The sequence below is a fragment of the Rattus norvegicus genome, chromosome 9 (assembly GCF_021556685.1).
Source record: "Rattus norvegicus strain SHRSP/BbbUtx chromosome 9, alternate assembly SHRSP_T2T, whole genome shotgun sequence".
NCBI classification, from domain to species: domain Eukaryota; kingdom Metazoa; phylum Chordata; class Mammalia; order Rodentia; family Muridae; genus Rattus; species Rattus norvegicus.
In genome coordinates this window covers 31063567-31091242 of record NC_141542.1, presented here as the reverse complement: position 1 = coordinate 31091242, position 27676 = coordinate 31063567, and the positions used below count along the sequence as shown (strand labels likewise).

At 42.6% G+C, this 27676-nt stretch overlaps 1 protein-coding gene and 1 long non-coding RNA gene across 40 annotated transcripts in view; both read left to right on the top strand.

Annotated features, from left to right (window-relative positions):
• Supt3h (SPT3 homolog, SAGA and STAGA complex component) overlaps positions 1 to 15968 on the top strand; it is a 335078-nt gene extending 319110 nt beyond the window's left edge. For 23 of the 37 annotated variants that reach the window (XR_015628924.1, XM_087567714.1, XM_087567690.1 and 20 more), the window contains 1 exon segment: positions 15116 to 15968. Coding sequence is in view for 36 of the 37 variants with exons in the window: in XM_087567714.1 (XP_087423840.1) it covers positions 15116 to 15157 (42 nt within the window). In the remaining variant the exon portion in view is untranslated. 37 annotated transcript variants of the gene reach the window in all.
• Positions 15969 to 16991: 1023 nt separating this feature from the next.
• LOC148003630 (uncharacterized) lies at positions 16992 to 26680 on the top strand. 3 transcript variants are annotated; one of them, XR_015629430.1, is made up of 3 exons: positions 16992 to 17329; positions 18919 to 19061; positions 25595 to 26680. It is a non-coding gene; the product is annotated as an uncharacterized LOC148003630 (long non-coding RNA). The 3 variants fall into 3 exon arrangements; XR_015629429.1 differs by lacking the exon at positions 25595 to 26680 and adding an exon at positions 20030 to 22902; XR_015629431.1 differs by lacking the exon at positions 25595 to 26680 and adding an exon at positions 20070 to 20671 and having other exon boundaries at positions 17069 to 17329; positions 18922 to 19061.
• Positions 26681 to 27676: the final 996 nt, after the last annotated feature.

The window sequence follows — 27676 nt, the reverse complement described above, 5'->3', positions numbered from 1 at the left end:
AACTAATGAAATTACATATTTTGAAATCATTCTTCATTAGAGAGTTAGCTCTATTAAAAGTGCAAGTGTAATGGACCATTTATTCCTTAGAAATCTAAACCTCCTTGCTATCTTTCAAACAATATGATTGGTAAACAGTTGACTTAAATTATTTTGTGACAATGGGATCTAGTCCTGTGCGAGAATTTAATTAATGTGGGCCCCAAAGCCTATATTGTAAAATTTACACAGAACCTAAAGAAGTGAGCACTTTCCTACTATACTGTATTGTAGGTTCCCATAGATACTATATCTGTCTTGAGAAGGTTTTATATGTCAGAATATTTAGTCATTTAACATGAGATCTATCCTAAGTAAGTTCTCATACCATAGGAAACTTTGGTTTATAATATTTTGGAGGTAAAGCTTCAAAAATAGCTAAGGCAAATTGTAAATGCCCATGGTGAATTCTGTTGATCTAAATGTTAGAGAAACATAAGGGTGTGATATTTGCAGGTTAAAAGAATATGTCCGCAGTGCTTCCAGAACATCTGACTCTGGGCAAAGACAATGCCAAGGCACGGGATTGTCAGTCCACAGTGTTTTATTCAGTTTTCAAATCAGTGCAAGGAAATAGTTTCAATTAACGTACAGATGCATGCTGGGCCCTACAGCAGTGTTTCAGCACAAGTGGTAGATGTCTTGTATAATGTGACCGTTTCTTAGGTGACTGTTATAGCCTTTCCGGTGCAAACATTCTCAGTTGGAGTCTTGGATGTAATATGCGTTCACCATGGATAATTATTAAGAACAAAGTAAACCAAGCTTGTCCTCAGAGTTTAACCTAGAGCATTCTTGTACCCTAATGGTGTTCATTATCTCCAAAACTATTTAAGAACTAGAATTATTATTTATTTGCTGTTCAATGAAGTTGATATCAACCATTGGCAAGCAGTTATTCCTATAGATATACTCTTAAGTATTTTAAGAGACTTGAAGAACATACCTCAGAGTATGTCTGAGATTGACTATATGAGGGGCTCCCTGAATGTAAGCAACATAATCCCACTGGGAATGTTCAGTTGGAACAAAAGAAGGAAGTGGGAAAAGCCAGCTAAAGCTGAGGTAAGGAACACAGTTCTGGGGAACCCTCTGCCATGATGGACCAAATCTTCTCAAAAGACCAGCCAGAATAATACTGCCTCTTTTTGACTGTCTCGGGTGTCAGCAGAGGGACAGCATCTAGCATGCCAGGTCTACCTTATCTTGCTTAGCGTGATGTCTTCCCACTCCACCCATCTTGCTAGAACTAGCTAGATTTCATTTTCATCAAGAGTTTAAATATATTTTGAGTTCATTTCAATAGAGGATGAATGATTAAGATCAAGTTTCATTCTTCTGCATATGGCTACCCCATTTTTCCAGGACCGCTTATTAAATAAGCAACCTTTTCTCCAGTGTATGCTTTGGACACCTTTGTCAAGAATCTGTTGGCGTGGATGTGCAGATTTATTTCTAGGTTTTCCATTAGTGTTTTTATCTGTTTTATGCCAATTTCTTGCTGATTTGCGTACTATGACTCTGCAGTATACCTTGAAATCAAATATTACACTTTTTCTCAAGCTTCCTTTGGCTCTCTAGTGTCTTTTGTGTTTGCATATGAGTTTTAGGATTATTTTTACAGTTCTGTGAAGAAGAGGGATGAAATCAAATCTGAAATTACTTTGGTTACTGGACATTTTAACCGTTGATTCTTCCAGCACGTGAGCGGGAGCGCTTTCTGCCTTTGCTGCCTTTGATTTCTATTGCTGGCTTTTGTAATTTATATTATAAAGGACTTTGTTAACTTTCTTCCCCAGTATTTTAATATTTTTTTTTCGGAGCTGGGGACTGAACCCAGGGCTTTGCGCTTGCTAGGCAAGTGCTCTACCACTGAGCTAAATCCCCAACTCTATTAATATTTTATTCTATTGTGAGTGGAATTGCTTTCAAGATTTCTTACCCAGAAAATCATTAGTAAAACTATTTTTATATATTCATTTTGCATCTTGCTATTTTAGTGAATTTATCAATTCACAAAAATTTTTGTGACATATTTAGGATCATGCACGTACAGGATCACACCATCTGTAAACATCCCATTTAACATCCTCCTTTCCTATGTTCACATCCTCGGTGTGTGTTTCCTCCTAAGCCCTGTGGTCGTACACTGATGAGAGTGCTGTGGCCGCCCACGCTTGTTTGACTGCTGCTGTCATGGTGTTGGCTGTGGCCCTTTCATATTCAGTCCTTATTTGATGAATTGTGACACTTCTATGCCTCCTTTCTTCTTACCATGAAAGGGTGTTAAATTTATTAAATATTTTTTCTGTATTCAACAGAATGATTTTTATCTTCATTCTTTTAATGTAATGTGTTACTTTTGTTGGCTACATGTGCCAAATAGCTCTTATAGCACTGGGTTGACACCATTTCCATTGGAGATCTTTTTGATGTGCTGCTGGATTTGATTAGCCCCTAAGCATTGGTTATACCTGGAACACAGAAAGATATATTAAATAGCAATTCTGTGCCTTCAGGCAAGCAAATTGATAAGTTAAGGGAGATAAGAATTCATGATTGGTTCAGCTTAGCCAGCTCCTGTTGTCTCTAATAGCCCCTGGCAGTTTGATGCTGTTTACATATATTCTAGCCCTGTGTGCTGCTTAGGATAGCAGTAGACCTCTGTGTCTTGCTTATTTAAAAGTTAGCTGAAAAAAAGACTTCATGCTACTGGCATTAATTATTAACTTTTAAAGTGTTTAAGTTTAAACCATATTATGGAAGTAATGTTTACTTGGGAATTATATACTTTTTCACCCATGAAATTGCTAAAGTTGACATTTACAAAAAATCTTTTAGTTCTAATCTAAAAGACAGTATGGGTTATATCAGCCACTTAATTATTTTGCTTAATAAGGACGATAACAAAAAAACTAACACATCTCTTATGTTATTTGAAATGTCTTGGGCAATTAGAAATGATAATTTACAATTACTACATTTAGCGATTTTTGTATTTAGAGGCCAAAGTAACTCAGCAGTATCTCAAGCACCCACTAAAGTAAGACTCTGAGACACAGAACACAACCCCACAGAATGGCAGTGCATGGTAGTACTCACTCGTGACCCCAGCTTGGGAGACTGACACAGAAGAATAGTCTGAGGCCAACCTGGGTTATATATAGTGAGACTTATCTCCAGAGTCAGACAGGCAGACAAGTCTTCTAGGTACAAGCCCCTGAGTACTTGCAGTAGAATAGGTTTTAATGCTATATCTTTTTCCTCCATTTTGCTAGCCAAAGAAGACCTCCTATTTAAAGGGCACACTCCTCTGCTGCTCTTATTCAAGGCTACGCTGTCTGACCAGGTGCTGCTATGGCTTTTCACAGTGTATCTAAAACATGAGGGAACTCTAGAAGGGGGAAACATTTAATGAAGAGCTTTGCACATTTACAAAACGATCCATCATATGGTTCAGGTTAGGTTTTCTGAAATATCTGAGTTGGAATGTAATTATCAAGAGGAGAAAAGTCACATGGCAGTGTTGCAAACAAGCTGTGCCTATTTGTATTTAAGCTTGCTAATGAAATTCAGCCATGATTTCCACTTTGATTTTAAGACTCTCGGGCCACCATTCAGTTTCATTCATTATAATTACATCTCTTGGCCACACACAGACACAGAGCAGCAGAGAAAGGGGCTATGTTTTATCTTTTAAGGAACTATTACATTGCTTTGATACAAAGGCCCGGAGCTTCAAAGATTTTTGTATTAAACCAAAGCAATATGCTGTCAGGACAGTTATCTCCTTAGGCAAATATAGGGACTGGGAAGGGGCTCAGAGGTTGAATGCAGCAAACCACAGGGGCATGAGTGAGTCTGAGTACATAGAGGTGCTGAGGATTTGAGGCAGTCTTTCTAGAGTTTGACACAATTTGATATAGTCTCCAGTACTGCTGCCAGAGAGAGAGAGAGAAAAAAGGCTGGTTCACACCAGCGTGTATATGCATGGTATAGTTTGGTTCAGACATCTGTCAATTGTGGGAAATGGGTGGAACTCTGAAGATCCTGCTAAGCAAAAGAAGCTAGTCTTAGACAAGCACTGTATGTTTTTCTCTCTTATACAAAGTCTAGATAATATATAAATGTAGGGGCGGTAAGAGAACCAACGTGAGGGGCAGAGGGAAGGCAATGGAGGCAAGCACAAGTTTCTCTATGGAAACATCATGAACACACAGTTCTAGGCTTACTAAACCATTAACGTAAATACTAAAAACTGAATGAAGAGGGTGTTTTAAAGGAGAAGGCTGGTGGTGAACAAACAGCATGCTCAGAGTAGAGAGTGGGAGTTCAGGGAGGCAGAGAGGAAACCAATTCAGTTCACCCGTGACACATTTACTTGTAAAATTCAGGAAAGTACCCACCTTCATAGCCCCAATTCAAACCACTGCATCCCTAATACCCCTTCCCAGCAGAGCCATGCAAGGCTGTGTAGCCAGTCTCACCACTGTGAAGTGAGGACTCAGCAGACTGTCCATGGCAGCTTTCTGTGGCATAAAGTTTATCCTATATTTAGTGGGAGTATAATCCAAACCTTTTTGTTGTGTCACTTGTATTGAGCCCAACTGGCCAATGTCTAACCTTGAGTCAGGTTCCGGGCACAGCCCTGATAAGACTTGACAAGAACCATATGGGTGACTCAAATGTCCTAAAGATGCACACATCAACATCAGTAACCTCATCCAATTTTATCTTAGGCCTAGTAACATATAAAGGCAGACCTATCAGAATTACACCAGATTTCTCAACAGAGACACTAAAAGCCAGAAGAGCCTGCACTAGAGGTCATGCAGACCCGAAGAGAACACAAATGACAGCCTAGGCTACTATAACTGGCAAAACTCTCAGTCATCTTAGCTGGAGAAACCACAATATTCTAGGACAAAAACAAATTTAAATAATACCTATCTACCAATACAGCCCTACAGAGGATTCTAGAAGGAAAACTCCAACACAAGGAGAAAAAACCTTACACCAAAGAAAAAACAAGAAATTAAGCATCCCATAACAAAACCAAAAGGAGAGAATCACATACACATAATACCACCTCCAACAACAAACATAACAGGAACTAACAATCATCTGTCCTTAACATCTCTCAACATCAATGGACTAAATTCCCCAAAAAAAGACATAAGCTAACAGACTGAATATACAAGCAGGATTCAGCATTTTGCTACATACAAGAAACACACCTCAATGACAAAGGCAGATACTACCTCAGAGTAAAAAGCTGGAAAACAGTTTTCCAAGCAAATGGTCCCAAGAAACAAGCAGAAGTTGTCATTCTGATATCCAATAAAATAGGCTTTCAACCAAAAGTTATCAAATGAGATGGATAAAAATCCAACATGAGAAATTCTCAATTCTGAACATCTATGCCCAAATGCATGGGCACCTATATTCATAAAAGAAATATTACTAAAGCTCAAAGCACACATTGAATACCACACAATAATAGTGGGAGACTTCAACATCCCACTCTCACCAATAGACAGGTCATTGAAACAGAAACTAAACCGAGACACAGTAAAACTAATAAATGTTATGAACCAAATGGATTTAACAGATATATACAGAATACTTCGTCCTAAAACAAAACAATATACCTTCTTCTCAGCATCTCAAAATTCTCCAAAATTGACCATGTAATCTGTCTCAAAACAAGCCTCAACAGATACAAGAAGATTGAAATAGTCCCAATCATCCTATCAGATCACCATGGAGTAAGGCTAGATTTCAATAACAACAAAAGCAACAGAAAACCCACATATCCATGGAAACCAAACAACTCTCTAATCAATGATAGCTGTTTGGATATTTCATTCATTTATCAAAATTATTCCTTGTAGTACTCAGGGCTGGAATGGCCCTCCAAGCACTAAATCTAAGAGTCAGAAATGGGACAGAAGCTTCCAACTGCTTTGCTGTAATATTTAGGCATCAAGTCCCATCCCCTACTCCCTCTGCTTTTTTTCCACTCACAAAAGCTCTTGACCAAAAACAAGAAACAAAAATAATACAAAACTATTTCTTTTCCTACATCTGTTTTCCCTGTTAAGGACAAATACATGGCTCTGGGTAGAGTCAGAAATGTCTATGAAAAGCCCCAGTCTGGGTCAGGGTCCCCCAGGCTCTCCCTACATCGCCATGAATGGGTTACTCCCTTTGGGCATTACTGTCTTCGTCTGTTGAAAATTGGGCTATACAAATTCACAAAGATATCACTTAATGACAACTATTGTGCCTTCATTCTAGCTGCTTGCAAAGGGTTTATTCAACTTAGTTTCATGGGCTGACTTTCCAAATGCGTTTGTCTATGGTATTAAACATGTTGTGGCTAGTGACCTAGCTGGGTCTCTTCCGGGTGGTGTCTCAGCACTGGGAAGGAAACACTGCAAGTAGTCTGTAGTCAACTTCACGGAAGAAACATTACACAGAGGGAACCACCAGTTTGTCTGGGGAGAAGCTGTTCTGTGAGCACTGCGTTCATCAGATTTTAGGTTATTCACTGAGAAATACTGTCTGTCGCATGATCACAACAAATTCCAAGGACAGCTATTTAAGGACAAAGAATCTTAAGGTCCTATTAATGATGTAGTCATGCTACAACCTCTGCAGCCCTTGCTTTACCTCCAAAGGCCCAGAGTACTTCTAAATCACCCTAGACCCTAACTAAGTATTCTAACCCTCTTCTCCACCCCACCGCCCTCTGTGTGGTGTGTGTGTGTGTGTGTGTGTGTGTGTGTGTGTGTGTGTGTGTGTGTGTGTGTTGAGATAGGTTTCTCACTAGCCTGGAGCTCACTAAGTAGCCTACAGTAGCTGAGAATTCATCAAGGAGACAAGACCCCAGGGATCTGCCTGTCTCTGATTCCCAGCACTGAAGTTAGGAGGGCAGACTACCAAGCCCAACTGTTTTACTGACTGAGCCCTCCCTCCAACCCATACATTGTCAAACTTTGAAGATCTGTTTGTGTGCTGGCTTGTTTGTTCATTCGTTTATTTAGCATCTCAAGTGATCAGTTGTAGCTTTTACATAATATTCTTCATCATAGACTGACAAGTACGCTGTGGTTCTGAACGCCTCCAAGCTAACCGTACTTGGCCTCCAACACCCCTCCCTGCACACTGAAACATTGTATCAGCCTGATGGACTTTATGTTGTAATTTATTCCCTGAGTCATGTTTAACAAGAATTGAGCTTATTCTGTGTCAAGAGTGATCCAAATAGAATAAATTATGCCAGATTGGTGGGTAAGGGGAGATATTTTGTTTTGATGTAAGAACGTGGAATAGAAAAAGAATATGGCACCCTGCTCTAAATCCTAAATCTACCGCTCACTGGTCATACACTTCTAAAATATGAGACCCTTTCAACTTGTTTGTGGTAAAGCTCAAGTTAGACGTGGACATGAAAGTAAACCATATATAGACCATGTATTCCCACATTTTTTTATTTTTTCCTTCTATTTTTTAAGAATATAAAAATCTCATGTTTTTTCATATTTTTAATATAAAAGTAAGTATTATTTACATTAAAAGCAAACAAAAGGCCACTTGTTTTCTCCTTTTCTCCCATGAGAACAGCTCTTTTTCACACATTTTCTTTGTGGTAGTGAAAGCATTGATGTGCATTTGGAAACACAGGGACCAGTTATCTCTGTCTCCGTGATCTCTGTGTCTTTCCACCCAGCACACTGTGCTCTACACAGAGCAGAGCTCAGTAAAGATCAGCTACCATCAGAGCAGGCAAATGTATAGGAACTCAGTGGAACCCAAGCCGCCCTTGGTAGGCTTGTATTAGTGGGCTTGGGGCCTGGGACAATAGAATTAGTTTGAATAGAATTAGTATGAAAAGTTTGAAAAGGAGAAATCAGGGTAAGGGAGGGCAAAATTAAATCAGAGTCTGAGCGAGGAAGAGGGAGGGCAGGCTGTGATCTCAAGATGAAGATTCACCAAATGCCCGGCGCACAAAACATACTCAGCAGTGTGTATTGGATTTGTGGGGTAAGCTTTTGGTATAACCCATGAAAAACAGAAGTAAACCAATTTGGACATAGTGTTTTCATTAGCTTATCCATGTACAGATAACAAAACAAGGTACTATTCTGAAAGTATGGCTTCTGAAACACTCATGGTAGTGTGTGGAATCTGTGTCTGCCTCTCTAGATAGGTTAACATTCAGGGACTGTTCATTGAGTGCAGGTGAAAGAAACTGTCTAATGTCCGAAACTGGGAATCAGCTGCATTCTCAGTTTTAAAAAGTATAGAAACAACCAGAAATTTAAAAGTGCAGCTTTTTATTATCATTGTCATCTTTGCCGCTAATGCTGAGAAATGCTAAAACGTTTGAGCCTTTCAACAGATCCACAGAGTGGCAAGTGGCCATTGAGAGCAGCTGGATGGAAGTGGAGCTCACAGGGTGGAGAGCAGGGAGCAGCAAGTTGGCTTGTGTGGGGGGTGGGGGGTGTATAACCAGGAAATATATATGTAACCAGGAAAGTGTATAAAGATGTGGGCCTGGCACTCACTCCTAGGTTTCGACAGAAGAAAGTGGGCCACAAAGCCTTTCATGAGAATGTGTATATTGGAAGGCTTCTTCACCAGGCTGTGTTTAAATTTAGTTTCTACATTCACAGCACAAATACATGAAATCCACTGATGACACAGAGATGTGCTGTCTTCCTCCGTCTTCCTGTAGAGTTGCTTCCTTTACAGGAAAAGGTGCCAAGTCTGGGATCCTCCCTTGCTTCCCTTCCACAGGCTGCACCCATCCATCACACATCAAAAGCCCAGAGTGTGTTCTGGGCAGGGGACCCTGGGGAATTGGCTGGCTGACTTACCCTTTGCTGAGTCCACATGCTCCTTTGTCCCCTTGAACTAGAAAATAACTCACAGAAGCCAGGCTCAGCTCTAAATTCTTTCCCCTCAGCCATGGCTCCTGGCGGTGCTCCTTAAGGCCTATGAACTGTAAGGAGTGGTGATAAGCCAGCTGTGAAAGTGGGATGATCTCTGAAAAGGCTCCTTTGCAGTACTTAAAGACCATCCCACCCCCTGGGAAAGGTTAAACCTGGCCATTTCTCAGATAAACTATCTCCCACTGAGCCTCCCTTCCCAAGCAGAGATCATTCCAGCCATTCTCCTGTAGGAAAATCCTGCTTCTCTTCCCTACAGGTCCCCATACCTCCCTCTAATTTCAAGTATGCAGTTACATTAGCGGGCTGCCATTGTGCTTGTAAAATGTCAGTCAGGAGCTGAAAGTGTCACTCTCCCATAGGCCTCTTGGAGGCATCATAGCTCAGGGCTCTATCAAGGTTGAGCCCCTGGCATATATTATAGGACAGTTCTCTGTCTGCAGTTTCCCGTGGCTCCCCACAATTAGTGAGCACTTCTCCAGCAACTTTAGAAGGCAGACTCAGAGTGTTCTAGTCTTTGCCAGGGTCTTTTTTTTTTTTTAAAGATTTATTCATTTATTATATATAAGCACACTGTAGCTGTCTTCAGACACACCAGAAGAGGGCATCGGATCTCTTTACAGATGGTTGTGAGCCACCATGTGGTTGCTGGGAATTGAACTCATGACTTCTGGAAGAGCAGTCAGTGCTCTTAACCGCTGAGCCATCTCTCCAGCCCTGCCAGGGTCTTCAATCCAGAAATTCTCTGCCTCCAGCACAGATGGAGTTGAAGGAGCTCGTGGAGAATGAGGAATGAAGCTTAGAATGGTTTCTTTTCCGTTTCTGTGAAGAAAGTTGTTGAGGATTTGGTAGGAATTATGTGCAGTCTGTATATCACTCTGGGTAGCAATGTTCTCCATAATTTTTACTCTGATCTTCCTTCCTTCTTCCCTCCCTCCCTCCCTTCCTCCCTCCCTCCCTCCCTTCCTCCCTCCCTCCCTCCCTTCCTCCCTCCCTCCCTCCCTCCGTTCCTTCCTTCCTTCGTTCCTTCCTTCCCTTTGTTCCTTCCTTTGTTCCTTCCTCCCTTCCTTCCTCCCAAGTTTGGAGGTTTTGTGCTCTTGTTTCTCAGAGTCCTTGAGGTATCTCTGAGGCATCCCTGTTGTTCTGACGTAGGAATTCACTATGGACGTCCCTGGTCAATCACATCTCCCACCCTTGGCGTGTTATCATGTTCATATGCTTCCGATGTGTCCGTTCCCCTACGGCTCCTCCAGTACATTCATTGGTTACCGTCTGCTGCATACTTCATTCTTGGTGATTCGTAGTTCTGATCTATTGTAATCTAAGCCGATAGTATGATTGCACGTTTATGTTAACTTCTTGGGACTCATCGGTGACTCAACAATCCAGGTGTGATCGTTCCTGGAGGGTTTCCAAGTACTGATGAGAAGAATGTGAATTCTGCCTCCTCCGTAATGTTCTGTAAATGTCTGTTAGGTCCATGTACTTTACAGTATGGTCCACCCAGCATGCTTCCTTGTGGAGGAGCAGGGAAGACTACTCAGTGACTAAGAACACTTTCCATGTGTGCAGAAGACCTGGGGTTCAGTTCTCAGCACCCATATAGCAGCTCATAACCATCTATAACATTCTCCTAGACTCAGAGGGCAGAAAAACATACTCAAGGTTCATATACATACATACAGGCAAAACATTCATACACATATACATACATACAGGCAAAACGTTCATATACACAAAAATTTTTTTTAAGTTTTTAAAGCTTTCATCTTCTGCCCATTGACAAAGGTGGACTGGGGGATTCCTCAGCTAGTATTGTACTAGAGTCTATCTCTTCCTTTATAATTAATATTTCCCTTATATACTTGAGGAATGCCAGATTAGGTACAAATGTATTTAAATGGACAATTCTGGCTGAATTGATCCTTTTACCAATATATAAGGACCTTTTTTAACTTTTAGCAGTATTTTTTTTATTTAAAGTCTGCTTTGTTCTAGTGATATAGCACCTCTTGCCAAGTTGTCTCATAGTTTTGGTATATCTTTCCCCAAGTCTTCCTCTAACAGTGAAGTGAATTTCCTGTGGGCAGTGTAGAGTTGGCTCTGGTATTCTTTAATCCATTCATTATTCCGTGACTTTTGGTGAACTTAACCCATTTGTCATCATGAATAGTATTAGTCAGCATGAAATTTCTCCTTTTATTTATTTATTTATTTATTTATTTCTGGTTGTCCTCTGGGTTTGGGGAGTTATAAATTGTTCTTTTCTAACCTCTGTCTGGTTATGTATGGTTGGGTGGATTCTGTCGCACTGGTTTGATTCTCTCTTCTATGTGCATGCAGTTCTCTTGGAGGCCAGAAAAGGGCATCAGATCCCTAGGGCTGGAATTAAAGGTTGTTGTGAGCTGCCTGACATGGATGCTGGGAAGTGAATGCAGGTCCTATAAGAGAGCAGAGAACCCTTAATCACTGAGCTGTCTCTCCAGCCTCGAATATTACTAGGTTCATGTGGTAGTTATAGCCCCTTTGTTATCGTCTATCCTTCAGGGTTTCTTGTAAGGCTGATCTGATAATGGTGAATTCTTAAAGTTTCCATTTCTGCGGATAATTTTGGTGGGTATAATATTCTTAGTTTGGCAGGGTTCCTATTTTTCCCTCCATGTTTTACATATGGCACCCTACCCTCTTCTGAGCTACAACAGTTCTGCTGCAAGTGTTAGTGGGTTTCCCTTTAAAATGGCTTGACGCTTTTCTCTGCTGAATGTCAGGTTTCTCTTGGTTGTGAACTTTCATCCTTCTGCCCGATACAAGTTTTGACTGAAAATCTGTTTTCTTTAAATGCAAGTTAGGGTCCTTTGAGCTTCTTACATGTGAATGACCATATCTCCTTGAAGATTTGGGTCCTTTCTAGCTATTCCCCAGTGATGGACTTTCATGGTTTACCATGCTTCTCACTTTATGAAACTCCTGCACTAGAGTTCATACTTCATAGTTCATAGTACATAGTTCATAGTGCAATACATAGTTCACATAAGCGTGCTCTATAAGTTCTGTGGGCTTTCTCCATCTGTTTTGCTTCATTTTTTGAGCTAAGTTAATTCTAGAGTTAGAAATCTTTCTCCTGCTTATTCTTTTATGTAAGTTTTCTATTCTAGCTTTAATTTCACTGATTAAAATTTTAGCTCCAAATTTTCCAGCAATTCTCTTTCATAATTTCTGTGCCTTTGTGAATTTCTCATTCATAGTATTTATCAGTATTCATTTTCTCATGAGTTTACGTAGGGCCATTAAATTTGAATATTGTAGCTGCTTGTTGTAGATTTCCTGTGAACTGAAGTCTGTTGTGAGGAACCCTGCGTCCTGTCATGTTATCAGCACTGTACACTGATGTCTGTGCATCTGGCTTCACATTTGCCTCTCCAGGTTTTATGAAATAGCTGTCCTAGGAAGTTTTGAAATTCAGTTTTGCTGTTTCTCATTTAAACAGGCTCTCAGATGCTGGTTAGGTTGGCACTTGGGTGGTTGTTTATAACAAGAGCTATGAGTCTGGTCACAGCAGAGCTCAAAACATCTGTCATGTCTTTGTCTTTGCTGTCATCCATAGTCTAAACCGTAATTGTTCATAAAACATTTCATGAACATGGTTGTAAGGCATAGCAATAAACTTAGGCTTCCAATGGTGTGTGTCTTCAGACCTTGCAGAATCAAGCATGTCTAGTACCAGGGCTTGTGGTGGCCATTGGCATAACTGTAATGGTATGGAATATATACCTGGGGGAATCACAAGAGACATCAATGTTTGGGATGTCAATTTCCAGAGTCCCCAAGTCATAGTATATGACGGACTCTCAGGATGGGTGTGGGAGATGCCACAGCTTGTGAGTTTCCCCAAGTCCCATAGAATAACTATAGGTAACGCTGGCATCGATGGGCTCAAGAGTGTACAACACGGGGTTGGAGATTTAGCTCAGTGGTAGAGTGCTTGCCTAGCAAGTGCAAGGCCCTGGGTTCGGTCCTCAGCTCCAAAAAAAAAAAAAAAAAAAAAGAGTGTACAACACAAACGAGACCTACCTTAGGCCCTGCGTGATTTGGGGAATGTAACTAATAGCTCTGTTGTCCAGTTTCACAGAGCCATGGACCACCTCCTGGTTCCAAAGGACATACATAACATCACAGGTTTTGTCACCAGCTATGGCCCCAAGTCCATGGGCTGTGGAAAAAATTGTCCAGGTCTCCCATGGATGTGCAGGTAGCATTTGGGCTCATAGCTCATGTATCTACATGTCTGGGGGCACAAGACATGACGGAGACGTTCACTAGAGCCCATAGGCTGAGCACAGTAGTCTAAGATATGTGGCCTTAGTGTCTGTCCTACTAAAGCATAAGACATAGATGGGCTCGTCCTCAGGTTGCATCATGGAGAATGCTCAGCTAGAGACAAGACTGGAAACATTGATAGCCACAGCTCGATGCCTGCAAGACATGCATGTGAGCTGCCCGTGGTAGCTAGGAGCAGGCTGCAGGCTGGGAAAGCATACTGCCCTAGTCTCATCTGTGCATACACAGAAGTGCTAGAGGCTGGGCTGCAGGCAGCTGCATCCCTGGAGCTATGCAGTGAGCTCGAACCTTCCTAAATGCGATGGGCAGGTGCAGACAAAGCCAGAAGTTTGCAGCAGCAGCCTCAGTCCCAATGCTGTTGGTTGAAAGGAAGACCTCAACTGGGTGCCATGAATCAAGCAAACATGGGCTCAGACTTGTGACTGTCACTGGCTGTGGCCCCTGAAGCCATAAGACCTGGAAGGACTGTCTTCCACCCAATAAAGGACACAGCATCCCAAGTCCTCTTATGGTATCAGGGCCTGGCTCCTGGCCCCGAGGTACAATGTCGTCTGGCATTATGCCGCTGTGGCAGGTTAGGTTTGGGGACAGGTTAGAGACTCATTTTATGAGCTCCTTCTTGGGCCAGAGCTGTACCGAGAGTTGCCAGCACTTTCTGGTCCCCTGTTCCCATCCCTGCACTGGAGGGGATTGAAGGTACATCTTGCTTCCTTCTTTTCTTGGCTCCTTGCTGATTTTCAGAATTTAACTCTCATCCTGGTTCTTATGCAGCTCAGCCATGCACAGGTACCCGCACTCAGCTGTCTTGTTCTCTGCCTCTGTGACTGCCCTCCAAGATGGCTGGATGTGACAGGCTCCAGACTAGCCCTGGGGTTGCTGGCTTGAGAGGAGCAGGAGGTCCTAATAGGAGTTGTTTCGTTTTTTAACATTTTTACATTTTTCTAAAAATACATCAAAAAACTGAAGGCGTGAATTAAAAGTATGAATGTGACTGTTGCCATGTAAATGATGTCAGGGAGGGACTTTCATTCTCAGTCCTGGCTTTTAGCCATGATTCGCTTTGTCACAAGTAAGACTTCACACAGTCAAGAAAGGCTACCCTCGGCCAGGCCTTCCCTCTCCAAAATAGCAGGAGATGAAGGGTGGGTGTTGCTTTCTTTAGCTGGAATACATTGTTGTTACTTCAACCAGTGTCCGGTTTTGAAAGCAACAGTTTACCTGCCGTGATCATCTTCACATCTGCCTCCCTGTGCGTCTACAGATGGGACTTTCCATACCATCAGGACTGTGCAGCGTGCCTCTGAGATCGACATCCTGCCGAGAGGAGGAAGGGCCTCGCTAGTGTCTGTTCCCACAGCCTTCCACTCCAGACTATAAATTAGGCCTGGGAAGACAGTAATGAGTCAGTAATTTATAGACTATTACAATGCTTAGTTAGAACAGACTGCCGAGCACAGTGAATCGGGAACACATGTTTCCAAAGGACAAACAGACCCAGCACATCTTCCTTGGCCGAACCAACCCCAATCCATTAACAGGACAAAATGGGATGCCTTATTTGCATATCACCCACTTCCCCAAAATAGACTCCCTAACCACTTGTTAACCACATTGACTTTAATAGACAGAATGGTCGCTATAGCTGTGCCACCAGAAATATTCATATTAAGCGCCCTATTAGCTTGTAGCCAGCAGTCTACAAAACAGGAAGAAAGCCTCTGCCTCCTCTCCTTGTTCGACTTGATGTGATAATTCATTGCAGATTTCTTTGTCTTTGACAGAGTGCCTACCGAAGGAGTGGGACGGCTTTCCTGGCCTGCTGAGGGGACCATGGCTGTGCCTGCCTTGAAGAGGGAGTGGCTCACCGAGGCCATTCTTCTCTGTCCTGACTGAAAATGAAATAAGATTTTACCTTCTCCTGCCCTCGGGAGTGGTCTGCTTTGTTTCTGACTCTCACCCGCCTGACTGCAGCTCGCCCCAGCTCCTCAGCCTTGTTTACTGAATGGGCCCTTGCCTAATTAATGGCAGGATGTTGGGGATGCTGTGTAGGTGGACAAGAATGCACAACACACAATTTTGAATTTTGAATTTGGCATGGATTTGCTGCCCTCAGCTCATAAATCTTAAAAGCGGTGTTGTGCGCTTTTTTCCTCAGTGTTTAGTCTGCATTTTATATGATGCATTTTTATGATTCAGATTTGGGACAAAAGAGACAAAACTGAAATGAGTCAGTGTACCCTTCCCACTGACCCACCAACTGTGCTCTCCAACACTGTTGATTGTCTCTGTGTGTGTTTTAGAAACATGGTTACTTTATAAACATACACGCATCAGAGATTCTCCTGGTAGGACAAGCCACCTGTTTCCCTCCTCTCCCATCACCTCAGTCACTGAAGAGATCGTCTTCACACACGCACGCGCGCACACACACAGCTTCCATGGGCTTTCATAGCACAGTTAAACATTGGGGCATGAGGATCCTAATCCCTCCAGAGTTCTCCCCCTGACGGGGACTCCAGTGGATGTGCTGCTTGCTGGGAGCTGCCGAGCTGCCCTCTGGCATCTGTGTTTTCTCTAGTAAATGAGGACGTGTAACTCTTGGGAACAAATAAAAATACAGCAGATGCAACGGTACAGTTCCTGTTAAATATGAATCGTAAAGGAGGAAGTTATGTCTTTAATTCTCTAAGTGTTCTGTAAGAGAGAGAAACGAGCAGAAGTTTTCTGTGTGAACAAACCGTTCTGAGCCTCAGTGAGCTATACCCTGCTGTGCCCTGCTGTCCCATGCTGTTCACCACTGTGGTTTACCTGATGTGTAGTAACCATTTTCAGGAAAAAGGATGTGCATGTTACAGAAAAATTGCAGATATTTAATATCAAACTTTGCTGAAGGGTTTTGATGTCCCACCGGTGCCTATCGAAAAGTATGATTACGCTTTTTCTTTTTATCGCCTCTCTGAGTCCCCTTGGCGTCCCTAATCATGGAAAATTATAACCCTGCAGTAAACATCCTTGCTCTGGAAATGGCAGCACTTACTGTATTCGGTTTCCATCTGCCAGGCTTACAGAAGATCTAAAATTTTCAGGGGCTGATTTTTCCTGTTGAAAACTCTTCTCTGCCCCACATTATATATTTGAAAATTGCACAAGGCACAAAATGCAAGGTTTTGTTCTTCCCCTCATGTTATCCTACCTACTCTCCTCGTAGTCCCAGGGAAGGAAGACTCGGCGCACATTTCTCTCAGGAACACGACAGCTCTGTGTTTGTGTTGGTCCTGCCGTGTGTTTGTCTATCTTGGACCGTCTGACAGGCAATTATTTATAAAATCTGCTTTTGCCCAGTGAGCTCACATAATCACTTTCGCTTTTCTTCATCCGCCAGAAAGCTGAAGGTGGAGTGAAACAAGGTCTTTTGTGTCTGTCCTGAGCGGGCAAGAGGGGCCCGTACTCACTCAATATTAACACTTCAATTCTTTCTCTCTCCTTCACATCGGCTCTCTCCCTAACCCTTTAAACAAGACTAAATTTGAAGGAAGTCAAAATTTTATGGACAGTGATATAGATAAAATGTGACAGAAGAAAAAAGTCTCACAAATGATACTTCCGTAAACTCAGATTAAAGTGTCACGTATTATCACGGTACAGAAGGCACTGGGAGGGCCATTGGGAATTGTCACACACTTGACAGATGCAAATGAACCTCGCCTAGACAGGCAACATAACCGTCCTGGATCACGCAGTAAGGGCAGGAAGAGACCATGCGTGAGAATCTGTGATCCCTCAGCCTAAGTGCACGCTTCACCACCCTAGATTTACGAGAATTTAGCAAGACACGCCAGGGCTCTCATACTTAATCGTGTACAACAATGGACTTATTTCTTAATGACACTAATTATACACGCAGCTAAAGTATAAATGTGGAGTCATAACAGTGACATCTTTGAAGGACCGTTCCAATAAACGCTCTCTGAGCAAGGAGCTCGACTCTGAATCAGGTAGGAACACACAGACTTCCTGGGTGGGCATTGTTGTTGTTGTTGTTTGTTGATCCTTTGTATTTTAGAGGTCAAAATAAACCCACAGATAGCGAATAGCTTCCCTTCTGGACAATTGCTGTTGTCCCACAGGTAAGGGTAAAGAAAGCAGAAACCACCTCTTACTGCCTGAACTCAGAAGTGTGACTTTCTGGAAATGCCCTTTGGGGTCATGTCTAAAAGGTGTGCCCCCACCCATGACAGTTCCAGTTTTAGGTTTTTATTTAAAAACCATCAGAAGTGCAAATATTTTCAAGCAGTGTGTATAGCTCCTGTGATACTCTCTGTTCTTTGTTTTTAAAAAATAGTAAACCAACCAAATTCAACGTTTTACCACACGGAAGGTGAGTAAACATAACTGGAGATCTGTGCTCTGAAAGAAAACAAATTTATTTGTCTAGAAATTGTAAAGTCCAAACTTACGAATTTTTTTCAATATAAGGCCCAAATGAGGCATCACTTTCAGCCTCATATGACCCCTTACGAGACAGTAAATCAGCACGGAGCATGTGCATTCTCACCCGCCTCCTGCAACTCAGAGAGAACCTTCCCAGGTCACACTTAAGTTCTCCCATCAACCGTGTATACGTCCCATAAAATCTTTTACGGTTTCCTGTATGCGCTGGCTGAGCATTTCATAGTACATAAACACTTCTACAAATAGTATAAGGGCAGTGAATGGGGTGTGTCCAAGCAGCACCCCTCCTTGAGTCCGGCTCCCCAAGCAATGTTCTATCTTGTTTGGAGTCCAAGCTCAGTGGGTAGGAGCAAGGACTCCAGCAGCTCCCTGCAGTTGTGTTCACTAGAGCAAAGGCTCTCTCTACAAGGGCATCCAGCGAAGCCTAAGCAACAAAGCCGTGCTGTGGAAGGTGGGTGTCGATTCCATGGTTAAACAGGGCCGGAAGCCCTGGGAAACACAAATATCAAAAAGGGTGTATCTCTTAAAGTGAGTCTCAAGTGTTGGGAGTGGGACAACAATACCATGGGGGCAGGGCAAGGATTTAAAGTATGAATCAAAATATCAAGCACTCGAGCTGTCCTGGAAATGTTGGAATGGAAGCATAATTTAAAATGGTCAGTTTGTACAAGGGAACAAGAACACCACATATGAACTGCTGTGGCTCTGAGGAGAGCCTGTGTTCATGCTCCCTACCCTGCTCCAAAATGCCCAGCGTCACTATTCTCGGTGACACTAAGAAGTAAAATAGCATCACTATTCATAATGACACTGAGAAGTAAAAAGTAGGAAAAGACAGAAGGAGGAGTGAAAAGGACTAAGGCATTGTTGCACGTGTCTACTTGCTAGCACAAGCAACGGTACGTGGGGCCTGGAAATAAATGTCCTGTTTATCAGGAGGACCCCAGTGAGGTAGCTCTCAGATGCCTGGAACTCCAGCTGCAAGCAATCCTGTGCCCTCTTCTGGCCTCTGTAGACACCCAAACACACATGTGCACACACTCCTAACGATGCACACCTACAAATATGCTCACGCAGATGCACACAAACACATAAATAATAAAAACATTAAAATCTGAAAATACTATGCCAGCAGATTCATCAGTGCAGCACAATAATCAGAGCAAGCCCCTGTGATCAGTGCTTTGTGAGCCCCTCTTCGAAGGTCCGTCATATTCTGTGAAGTGCACACAATGTGGCCCTCAGGCAGGAAAGGAGACTCAGGAACTTGGCAAGGTAAGTCCTTTGCAAAGAGTAATCTAAAATGGAACTGACATTCGTACCCAGTGCTTTGATCCCACTGCTAAAACAGTATGGAATATACTAGAAACTTCTGAGAGCACAATGAAGGAAAAAAACCTTTCTCATACCAGACATACTTGATTACAAGAAAATTGCATTACAGCTCAAAACAGTCTTTATCTATGCGTTATGTAAGCAATACAAAACAAAATGTATACCATAATGTAATTATATAGAATGTCAGTTCCTTTCTAGTGTTGTAAACCTTAGGGTAAATATTATGAATAGTGTAATATCTATTAAGAGTCCAGCAGAAGTAGGGGCATGGGTGCTGAGGCATTGGCTCAATGGGTGAGACCTTGCTAGGCAAGCAAGAGGACCTAAATTCAGATCTCCCAACACCTTCAGAAAAAGTCAGGTGGATACTGCCTGTCGCTCCAGTAACCAGGAGTGAAGGGTGGAGACGGGAAGAATCCTGAGCTTCGTCTACTGCCAGCCAAAGAAGGCAGAGAATGGCAGAGCAGTAGGCCCAGGACCGTCCTCGGACATCCACGCCCCCCCAGGCACACATACCTGCACATATATACATGTGCATGAATAAGCATGCCACAGAGACAGAGGATCCTCACATAAACTGTGACAAAACCTCCTCTAAATGCTGGCTGTGTCCAGAAGACTGATTGTAGAGGCTACTATTGTATGCTTTCACACAAATGATCCAAGTCCCAGAATAAGCTCTGTGTTGTTCACATGCAGGCAGGGGTCGATTCCAGAGTTCAGATGGCAATGCTCAGAACATGCATGAAGTGGTTGTGAAGTATTTGTTCCTTAATTATAGTTGTGATGGGCCTAGCTTCTCTTAGTCTGGCAAGTTTGCATGTTTGAAGGATTTAATGCACAGTGATAAACAGGAAAATGGAAAGGAAGTGGCTGCATGCAATCTGCATTACAATTTTTTTCAGCTTTCATCTACGCTTAGCAACTTTTAAAATTCAACCCCAGGGGCTGGAGAAGTGGCTCAGGGCTTAACAGCAGCTGATCTCCAGAGGAACTGGGTTCATTTCCCAGCACCCACACGGTCTCACCGCCGTCTGTTACTCCAGTTCCAGGATGTTCAGTGCCCTCTTCTGGCCTCCACAGACAACAAGCATGCATATGATGTGTAGATACCCATGCTGCAAAGAGGCCTTTGACTGGCTTCCTCCAGCCACCTCATTTTCAAGAGTCAGCCTCCTGTGTGTTCACTGACCACGTGTCACTCCCCACTGGCCTGTATGTGGGTCACACACCCAGGAAGTCCCCAAACAGCAGCAATGTTTGGCTTGCGATGCCTCCACAGGACCTGTAAAGAGTCAAGGAGCCCCACTACCTCTAAGCAGTTTAGCATAGCATGAGCAGGATCTGCATGGCTGTCAATATCCACATTCATGATACCACAGGAATATGCCAAGACTGAGGGGCCGGAGACAGAAGACCTGAGTGTGGGGGCAGTGCCACACCAAGGAGTTAGGAGACAACTGTAAACTACAGCCAAGTAGCTGTAGCCACACACAAAGGGCAGTAGAAAGTTCTGGGCCTCATTCTGGAAGTCAATATAGAGATCTAAAAAGAAAAAGAAAAGCCTAAAATGAAACCACAACATAGCCTAGCTGTACAGCTTCTGGTAAGATCCCAAATGAAACAAGTCAGCCTACCATGGAGAAGCTTGCACCGCCATGCTTCCTGTTGCATTATTCACAAAAGCCAAGCTATGGGACCATCATATACACCCATCCACTAAGCAGTGAGGATAGTGAAGTTCTGTCGTTTGCAGGAAAATGAGTGGAAACATTCATCATAAGCAAAATAAGCCATGTTCAAAATAGCGAGTTTTCTCTAAGTACATGGACAGATATAGACAGGGAGTACAAGAGGTACTATAAAGGAAAGAGTAGTCTAAAGAGAAAGGGGAGGGCAAGCTAGGGTGATGGGCATAGAGATTAAATGTCACCTCTTACATACAAAATACATGCACATGCGTATCCATAAAAAATGGAGGGAGCAAATACAAGCAAGCACAACAGTACCTATGAGAGAATATGCTCTACTGAACCCCATCACTGTGTATGCTAGCCAGAAATTTAAAAAAAAAAAGTCTCAGAAAGGTGAAATGGATCCACAGTCTTGTGGCAGCCAGCATTCTGAGGTTTAGGGGGCCATGTTAGCCTCTCTTCTACACTCGGTGTGGGGGTGAGTGAAGTTTCAAAAGTTCTCCATGTGTATAGAGGAAGAGCAGGGAATTCTTCCTGTCTCTTCTTTCCTGGGTTGTCAACCGATGCCCTGCTCTCCTTCCTAGCTCTTCCCTTATTTCATCCCAGGCTTGGCAATGGCATCTTCTGTTTCCACAAACTGTCTCTTCCCAGGCCTTCTGGATAGTGTTCCCAGTTATCTCATCACGTGCCTTTAGCCTGCCCCCCATAACTAATTTCTTGTGGGTAAATCTTAAACTAACACTTCTCTTTTATCCCCACGTGCACAGATTATACATTTAATAAACATCTGTTGTTGGCTGATAGAGGTTCGCTTACACTGAGCTTAGAAGCCTTTGAAAAAAGATTTGCTTAATCTACTGTTACTGCTTGCTTAACTTACTTGCTGGAAATCTCATGAACTGCAGAATCACACTTCTTTTTTCTTAAAGACAAAGACAAGGCATCAGAGAACAACATGCCTTGGCCTCCTTACTGTCTCGCTTCTATAGCACAGCACCTGAGAAAACAACTTAAGGAAAGAAGGAATTATCTTAGTTCCCAGTCATGTCCAGAATGCATGGTGACAGCATTGTAAAGCAGCTGGTCACACTGTCCAAAGTCAGAAAGCAGGTAGATGAATGCTAGTTCTCAGCTGGATTCCTCTTTTTCCTTCTTTTTAGTCGTGGACCCTAGGCCCATGGAGTATTGGGGCACACATTCATGGTATGTCTTCCTCAAGCCTAGGCATGTTAGCATAGGAAATAGTGTAGTGACCTGGGACTCCACTTGGCTTGTGTACATAAACCCCTCTTCTAATAATGCACTTGGCAGCCTAGGACTCTGACCTTCTTGTACCATGTGCATGTGTCTCCCTGGACATTCACTAAACAGCCCGTTAGCAACCTAGGACCTCAACCTGCCTTGAGATGCACACAACTCTCCCTTCAAATAATTGAATAAATTTCTCTTCCCCTTATTGGGTGAAGAGTAGGACAACCAATCCAGTGAGTAGGTCCCTGTAACTTGAATCTTGTTTGCTGAGGGTAAGGACTTCATAGACAGCCCCACGCACATTAGCACTGCTGCAGGCTGGGGAACTATCTGAATCTGTACATGCTTAAAGAAGAATTGCACATGGTGAAGACATTCTTCTTTTGTAGATGGTGCACCTTAGGAAGTGTCTCACTTCTCCCGATAATTTACTATAAAGACAATGAACATTTTAGGATACGATTTCAATTACTAACAGTGATAGACCATGTCCACTGAACTTAACTAAATATTCAAACGTAGAGCTTAAAATGAAAATTTTTTGAGACCTGAAGCAACAGTTTCCCATTAAAGAGTAACTTTCTATTAAAGGTCTTCATTCATTCATTCATTCATTCATTCATTCATTCATTCATTCAAAAACTCTCTAGTACCTATGTAAGCCAAACAATATGGAGTATTGCTCTAAACTAAAAGTCCAGGACACAAAATGACTTGTGGAATTGTAGAATCCGAGTCATAGTACCACTTAGATCAACGTCTCTATAGAGTAAATAAAAACGTGTTTTGTCCAGACAGATCATCTTATTTTAAATAAAGCCATATGTACCATTGTGCTTTGTGTAATATACATTTATTTAAAGGTCATTGTGAGGTGGGTGATCACCTCATTGGTAACAGTATGTAACTAATGCTAAAGCCTCCAGGTCCCATGGTGTGGTGGTACATGCCCCAGACCCCCGCACTCCAGAGGCTAAGTAAAGACTGCAGATGTAAGTTGAGCGGGATCAGTAGAAAAGTGTTCAATCAGCAAACCTGATGGCTTGGGTTTGAATCCCCCTGGAACCCACCCCCCCATTAAAAACTCAAGTTGCTGAACATTCATGGTGGCGCCCCACCATCCGTAACTCTAGTCAAAGCCCTCTTCTGACCTCCATGGGTATCAGGCATGCATGGGACGCACAAATATATATGCAGGCAAAATTCTCACACATAAAAATATAATATATTTTAAAGCCAGATGTAGTAATATATCTGTGCTCCCTGAGCTTCTACAGGAATAGGGAGACACACAGAATCTCCAAAGCATGTGGGCCAGCTAGCCTGGTGTACACAGTGGCAAACAATATTCCCTGCTTTGTATATGGTGGGAAGCAAGAACACCCTAGGTTGTCTTCCGGCGAGTGGGCACCTCCAATTCCGAACACACTGTATGCATTCGAGGCAACCCTGGGCTGTATATGGCTGTGTCTGAGAAAACATGAGCCAAGCAATTCCTTAATAAATGGTTCCCCAATACACAAGCAAACTGAACCATATTAAGTCTCTGTGGTGCCTGCCAGTGTCTCCTCAGCTCTCCAGTCATACTGACCAGTGTTTGTCCTCCAAAAGCTTTGGACTACCTTAATTTAGACACAAGAGTAATTTCTTTTTCTATTGACATAAAGTATCACCTGAACTTTTTTCAGGTCTTATTTTGGAAGAAATTTATGACATTTTTAACTTTAGGAAGTTTTGCTTTTCCTGATATTTTATTACTTTGCATGTTTGAAACACTTCAATCCCAGACAATAAATATTATGTGATTATTGTTTTCATATGAGCAGGCTATTTCCTCCTGAATTTTCTAACCCCCTTTTCCCAGCTTATGATACTAAAATTTTATGACTAACAGCTTCCCAGAATCACAGACAGTGGAAGTGGAAGGGCAGCGGGGGAGAGAGGAGAGGGACAGGGTAAAAATACATTGAGGTGTGTGGTTTTCTTCCTGATGAGTCTCAGTTTTCCTTGTTCAGTTGAAATGAAGATTATATTTATTCTATAAATCATTTTTATGATCTGTCATAACCAGTTATCCTAGTCAATGGCATTCTTACATCATTATTGGGAAGCAAAATGAATCTCAACAAACCAGATGATGTTAGCACGCCACGAGTCTTCGTGGTTTGAAAGCATTCGCCCTGAAAAGCTCCCTCATGGCTTCCTCAGTTCAAGTTTTAGACCAAGGAACACATCTTCTAAAAGACCTCTCTGGCCCCCCTTTAAAATACTGAAATGCCAACCTCTGGATGCCACATTCCTCATCCCGGTTCCTTCTGCACACTAAACTAACCCTTACCATCTTTTAGCAAACCATTTTCACCATTTTCCAGTCTCCTTCATGTAGAATGAAGACTCTGCATTCAGCAGCCAAATTCCGCTTTGTCTGTCACTGTATCTGCTACACAGAACTGTACCTGGCACCATAGTCAGTGTCCGGTCAGCATTTGCTAAGCAAATGAGAGAATATTTATTACTTACTTCTGCAAAGCCCTGCAAATCTATCACCGTTCTGCCTCAGCTCCCCCAAGTCCCCCGACCTTCTTCAACTATATTTTTCAAGATGACTTTTTTTTAAAAAATCTTTTATGTTTTGGAATCCAGATGGTTTGGTAGACAAAACCACGTGTCACAAAAGTCTGACAATCTGTGTTCAATCCCCAGACCCTGAAAAGAGAGGAGAACAGACTCCCAACACTTGCCCTCTAACTTCCATACATGTGAGTGAACATACTCATGAATGTGTAACACACACATGCACAATATTCATTACATGCTTTTTTGTTTTAAGTTTTACATCGAGGGGATGGACAGAGGGCTCTGCACTTAAGAGCATTTGCAGTTCTTGCAAAAGACACAGCTTCAGTTCCCAGGCATCCACATCAGATCCACAGTCACCTTAAACTCCTGTTCTGGGGGATCCTCAGGAACCTGCACGCCCATGGTGCATACAGAGAGGCAGATATGCACACATGTAAAATTGAAAAACTTCATAGAAATTTAGATTAATGAAGGAAACTTTTACAATTTCGATGCTTCATAATTCACATTTTGTACCCAGCAACAAGAAATAAGGCCAGTGCAAGTAATTATGATGTGGCTGGGTTTCCAACAACGTCACATCAGAGTTCACAGCCATACTCTATCTCGCTGCTTAGTCCCCTTTTCATTTTATAACGATGTCAGGCCAGCATCTGCCAAGTCACAGGCTGCGGAGTTTTTTCGATGGGACATCAAGAATACATTCTGGGAAAAAATCAGTTCAAAGTGGTAGAGTTTACACATGCCAGTAAACACTTTCAGATGAGAAGTACATTCCATGGCGTTCAACAAATGAACACAGTTGTGCAATCACTGCCACAATCAAGAGAGAGATTCCTAAAGCCTTCTCTCGGGCCCCTTTGTAATTGATCTGCCATCCTGTCGCTCACTCCTGGCAACTGCTCCTGTTTTCTGTCCCAGTGGGTTTTTTTTTATCATTTCCAGAATGGCACAGAAAACATACGTCGATTCCATGTGAGGTTGGCATTCAAGACCTCAGACTTCTTACAGTTAGCACAATGCTTTTGGGGCTCTGCCCCCTGTCTTTGTATTGGCAGCACCTTGCTTTGGACAGTGAAGATTCCATCATCCGGATACCTTGCTGCTTGGTTTTCTGTTCACTAATTAGCAGACGGTCAGATTGCTTCTGGTTTTTTGTTATTGGGAAGAAAGTCGTGATAGCTGAGGATATCTGACAGATCTTTGTGTGGACATATAAGAAAGCCAAATGAGGATAAAGCAGCCCTTGGCCAACAAGCGGTGTTCCTCCATGATTTATGCCGTACTTCTTTGGCTGTGAAATGAGTTCCTTGATCAGAGGCAATGCTAGCTAGGTACAATAGCAAGCAGGCCTCCCTTCAAGTTGCTGCTTTGGGTGCGGACTTCTCCCGAAGACGAATTACATCTGTAATCCGAATTAAACCCTTTACTCAATGGAGAGAGCACTGGTGTCATTACGGGGATCTGAGTTTGTATCCCCAGAACCCATGGAAAACTGGGGTCAGTGGCACACATCTACAGTCTCAGTGTTCCTACAGCATAGAAGAGGGATGTGACATGGACTTGCTGGCCCATTTTCCTGACACATACATCGACAAACAATGCAGGAGGTGGAAAGAGAGGCTCAGTGCCTGAACTCATTCTCTGGCCTTCACCCGTGTGTCGTGACCTGTACACACCTGAACTCATACAAATAAACACTAAAGGAAGAAAGATGGAGAGAGAGTCTAAGGAACTGCAGAGCCAAGAAGAACCTAAAGAAACACAGCACAAGTGTGATGTGGTGTCCCAAGTGTGACTCAGGAGTGGAAGAAAGAAATTGGAGAAAAGTTACCAAGATCTAAGCAAAGCTGATATTAGGCAATACAAGCATCCATGTTGGTTGAATCAGTACAAATAAGTGATAGCCACATGGTTCCATTGAAAGTTGCTGATACAGTGAAAACAGGAATCGCAAAGAATGGTTTAGGTGGTATGGGAATTGTATATTGACTACAGTTTTCAATAAATATAAAACAATGAAAAACTCTACTTATCTTTTCTCTGAGTTTCACTCCCCCTGTAGTACCCCGTAACCAGTAATGACACACATGACTAGTTATTATTAATTAACTCATGTTAACAGGAAAGAAATGGGAAGGGGGAGAAAATCAAAAATGTAAATTGTTGCACACCTAAGTAAATAGGCTGAATTTTCATGAAGAAGAAGGCCCCCAGCCAACCCATATTGCCTATGCCTTCCATAAATACTTAGATACCATGGTTTTCCTTGTCTGGGGGGCGGGGGTAAACCTGCCTATTTACACTTTAGTTGTCTTTTACAGGGAGTATCTTTTTCCTGATTAAGAAACCATCCCAGGGCTGGAGAGATGGCTCAGCAATTAAGGAGACTTGCTGAGTTCAGTTCCCAGCATCCATGTCCAGGGGTTTACAGCTGTCTATAGCTCCAGATTCAGGGTCCCTAGTACCCTCTTCTGACTCCCTTGGTGTGCTGGCTAGTCTTCTGTTCGCTTGACACACAGATTAGTTATCTCAATTAAGAAGATGCCTCCATAAAATCCAGCTCTAAGGCATGTTCTTAATTAATGATTGATTGGGGAGGGACTAGGCCATTGTGGGTGGTGCCATTTCCTTAATTGGTGGTCCCTGGTCCTATAAGAAAGCAAGCTGAGCAAACCACGAGAAGCAAGCCAGTAAGCAGTACTCCTCCATGACTTCTGTATCCACTCCCACCTCCAAATTCCTGTTGTTTGACTTCCTGTCCTGGTTTCCTTTGGTGATAAACAGCAATATGGAAATGTAAGCCAAATAAACCCTTTCCTCCCCAAGTTGCCCAGAAGTTAGTGAGTTAACACGTAATTCACTACATCTCATAATTCTGAAGTCAGGATTCCTATAGGCTTTGACTATAGTTCTGCTCCACTTGCCTTCATTGGGTAATGACTCAACTAGCAGACATCCTAGGTGGGCCAAAAAAGTTCCAAAAAGGCTGTCCTTATTTAAGTGGCAACTTGGTGGCTCCCTCAA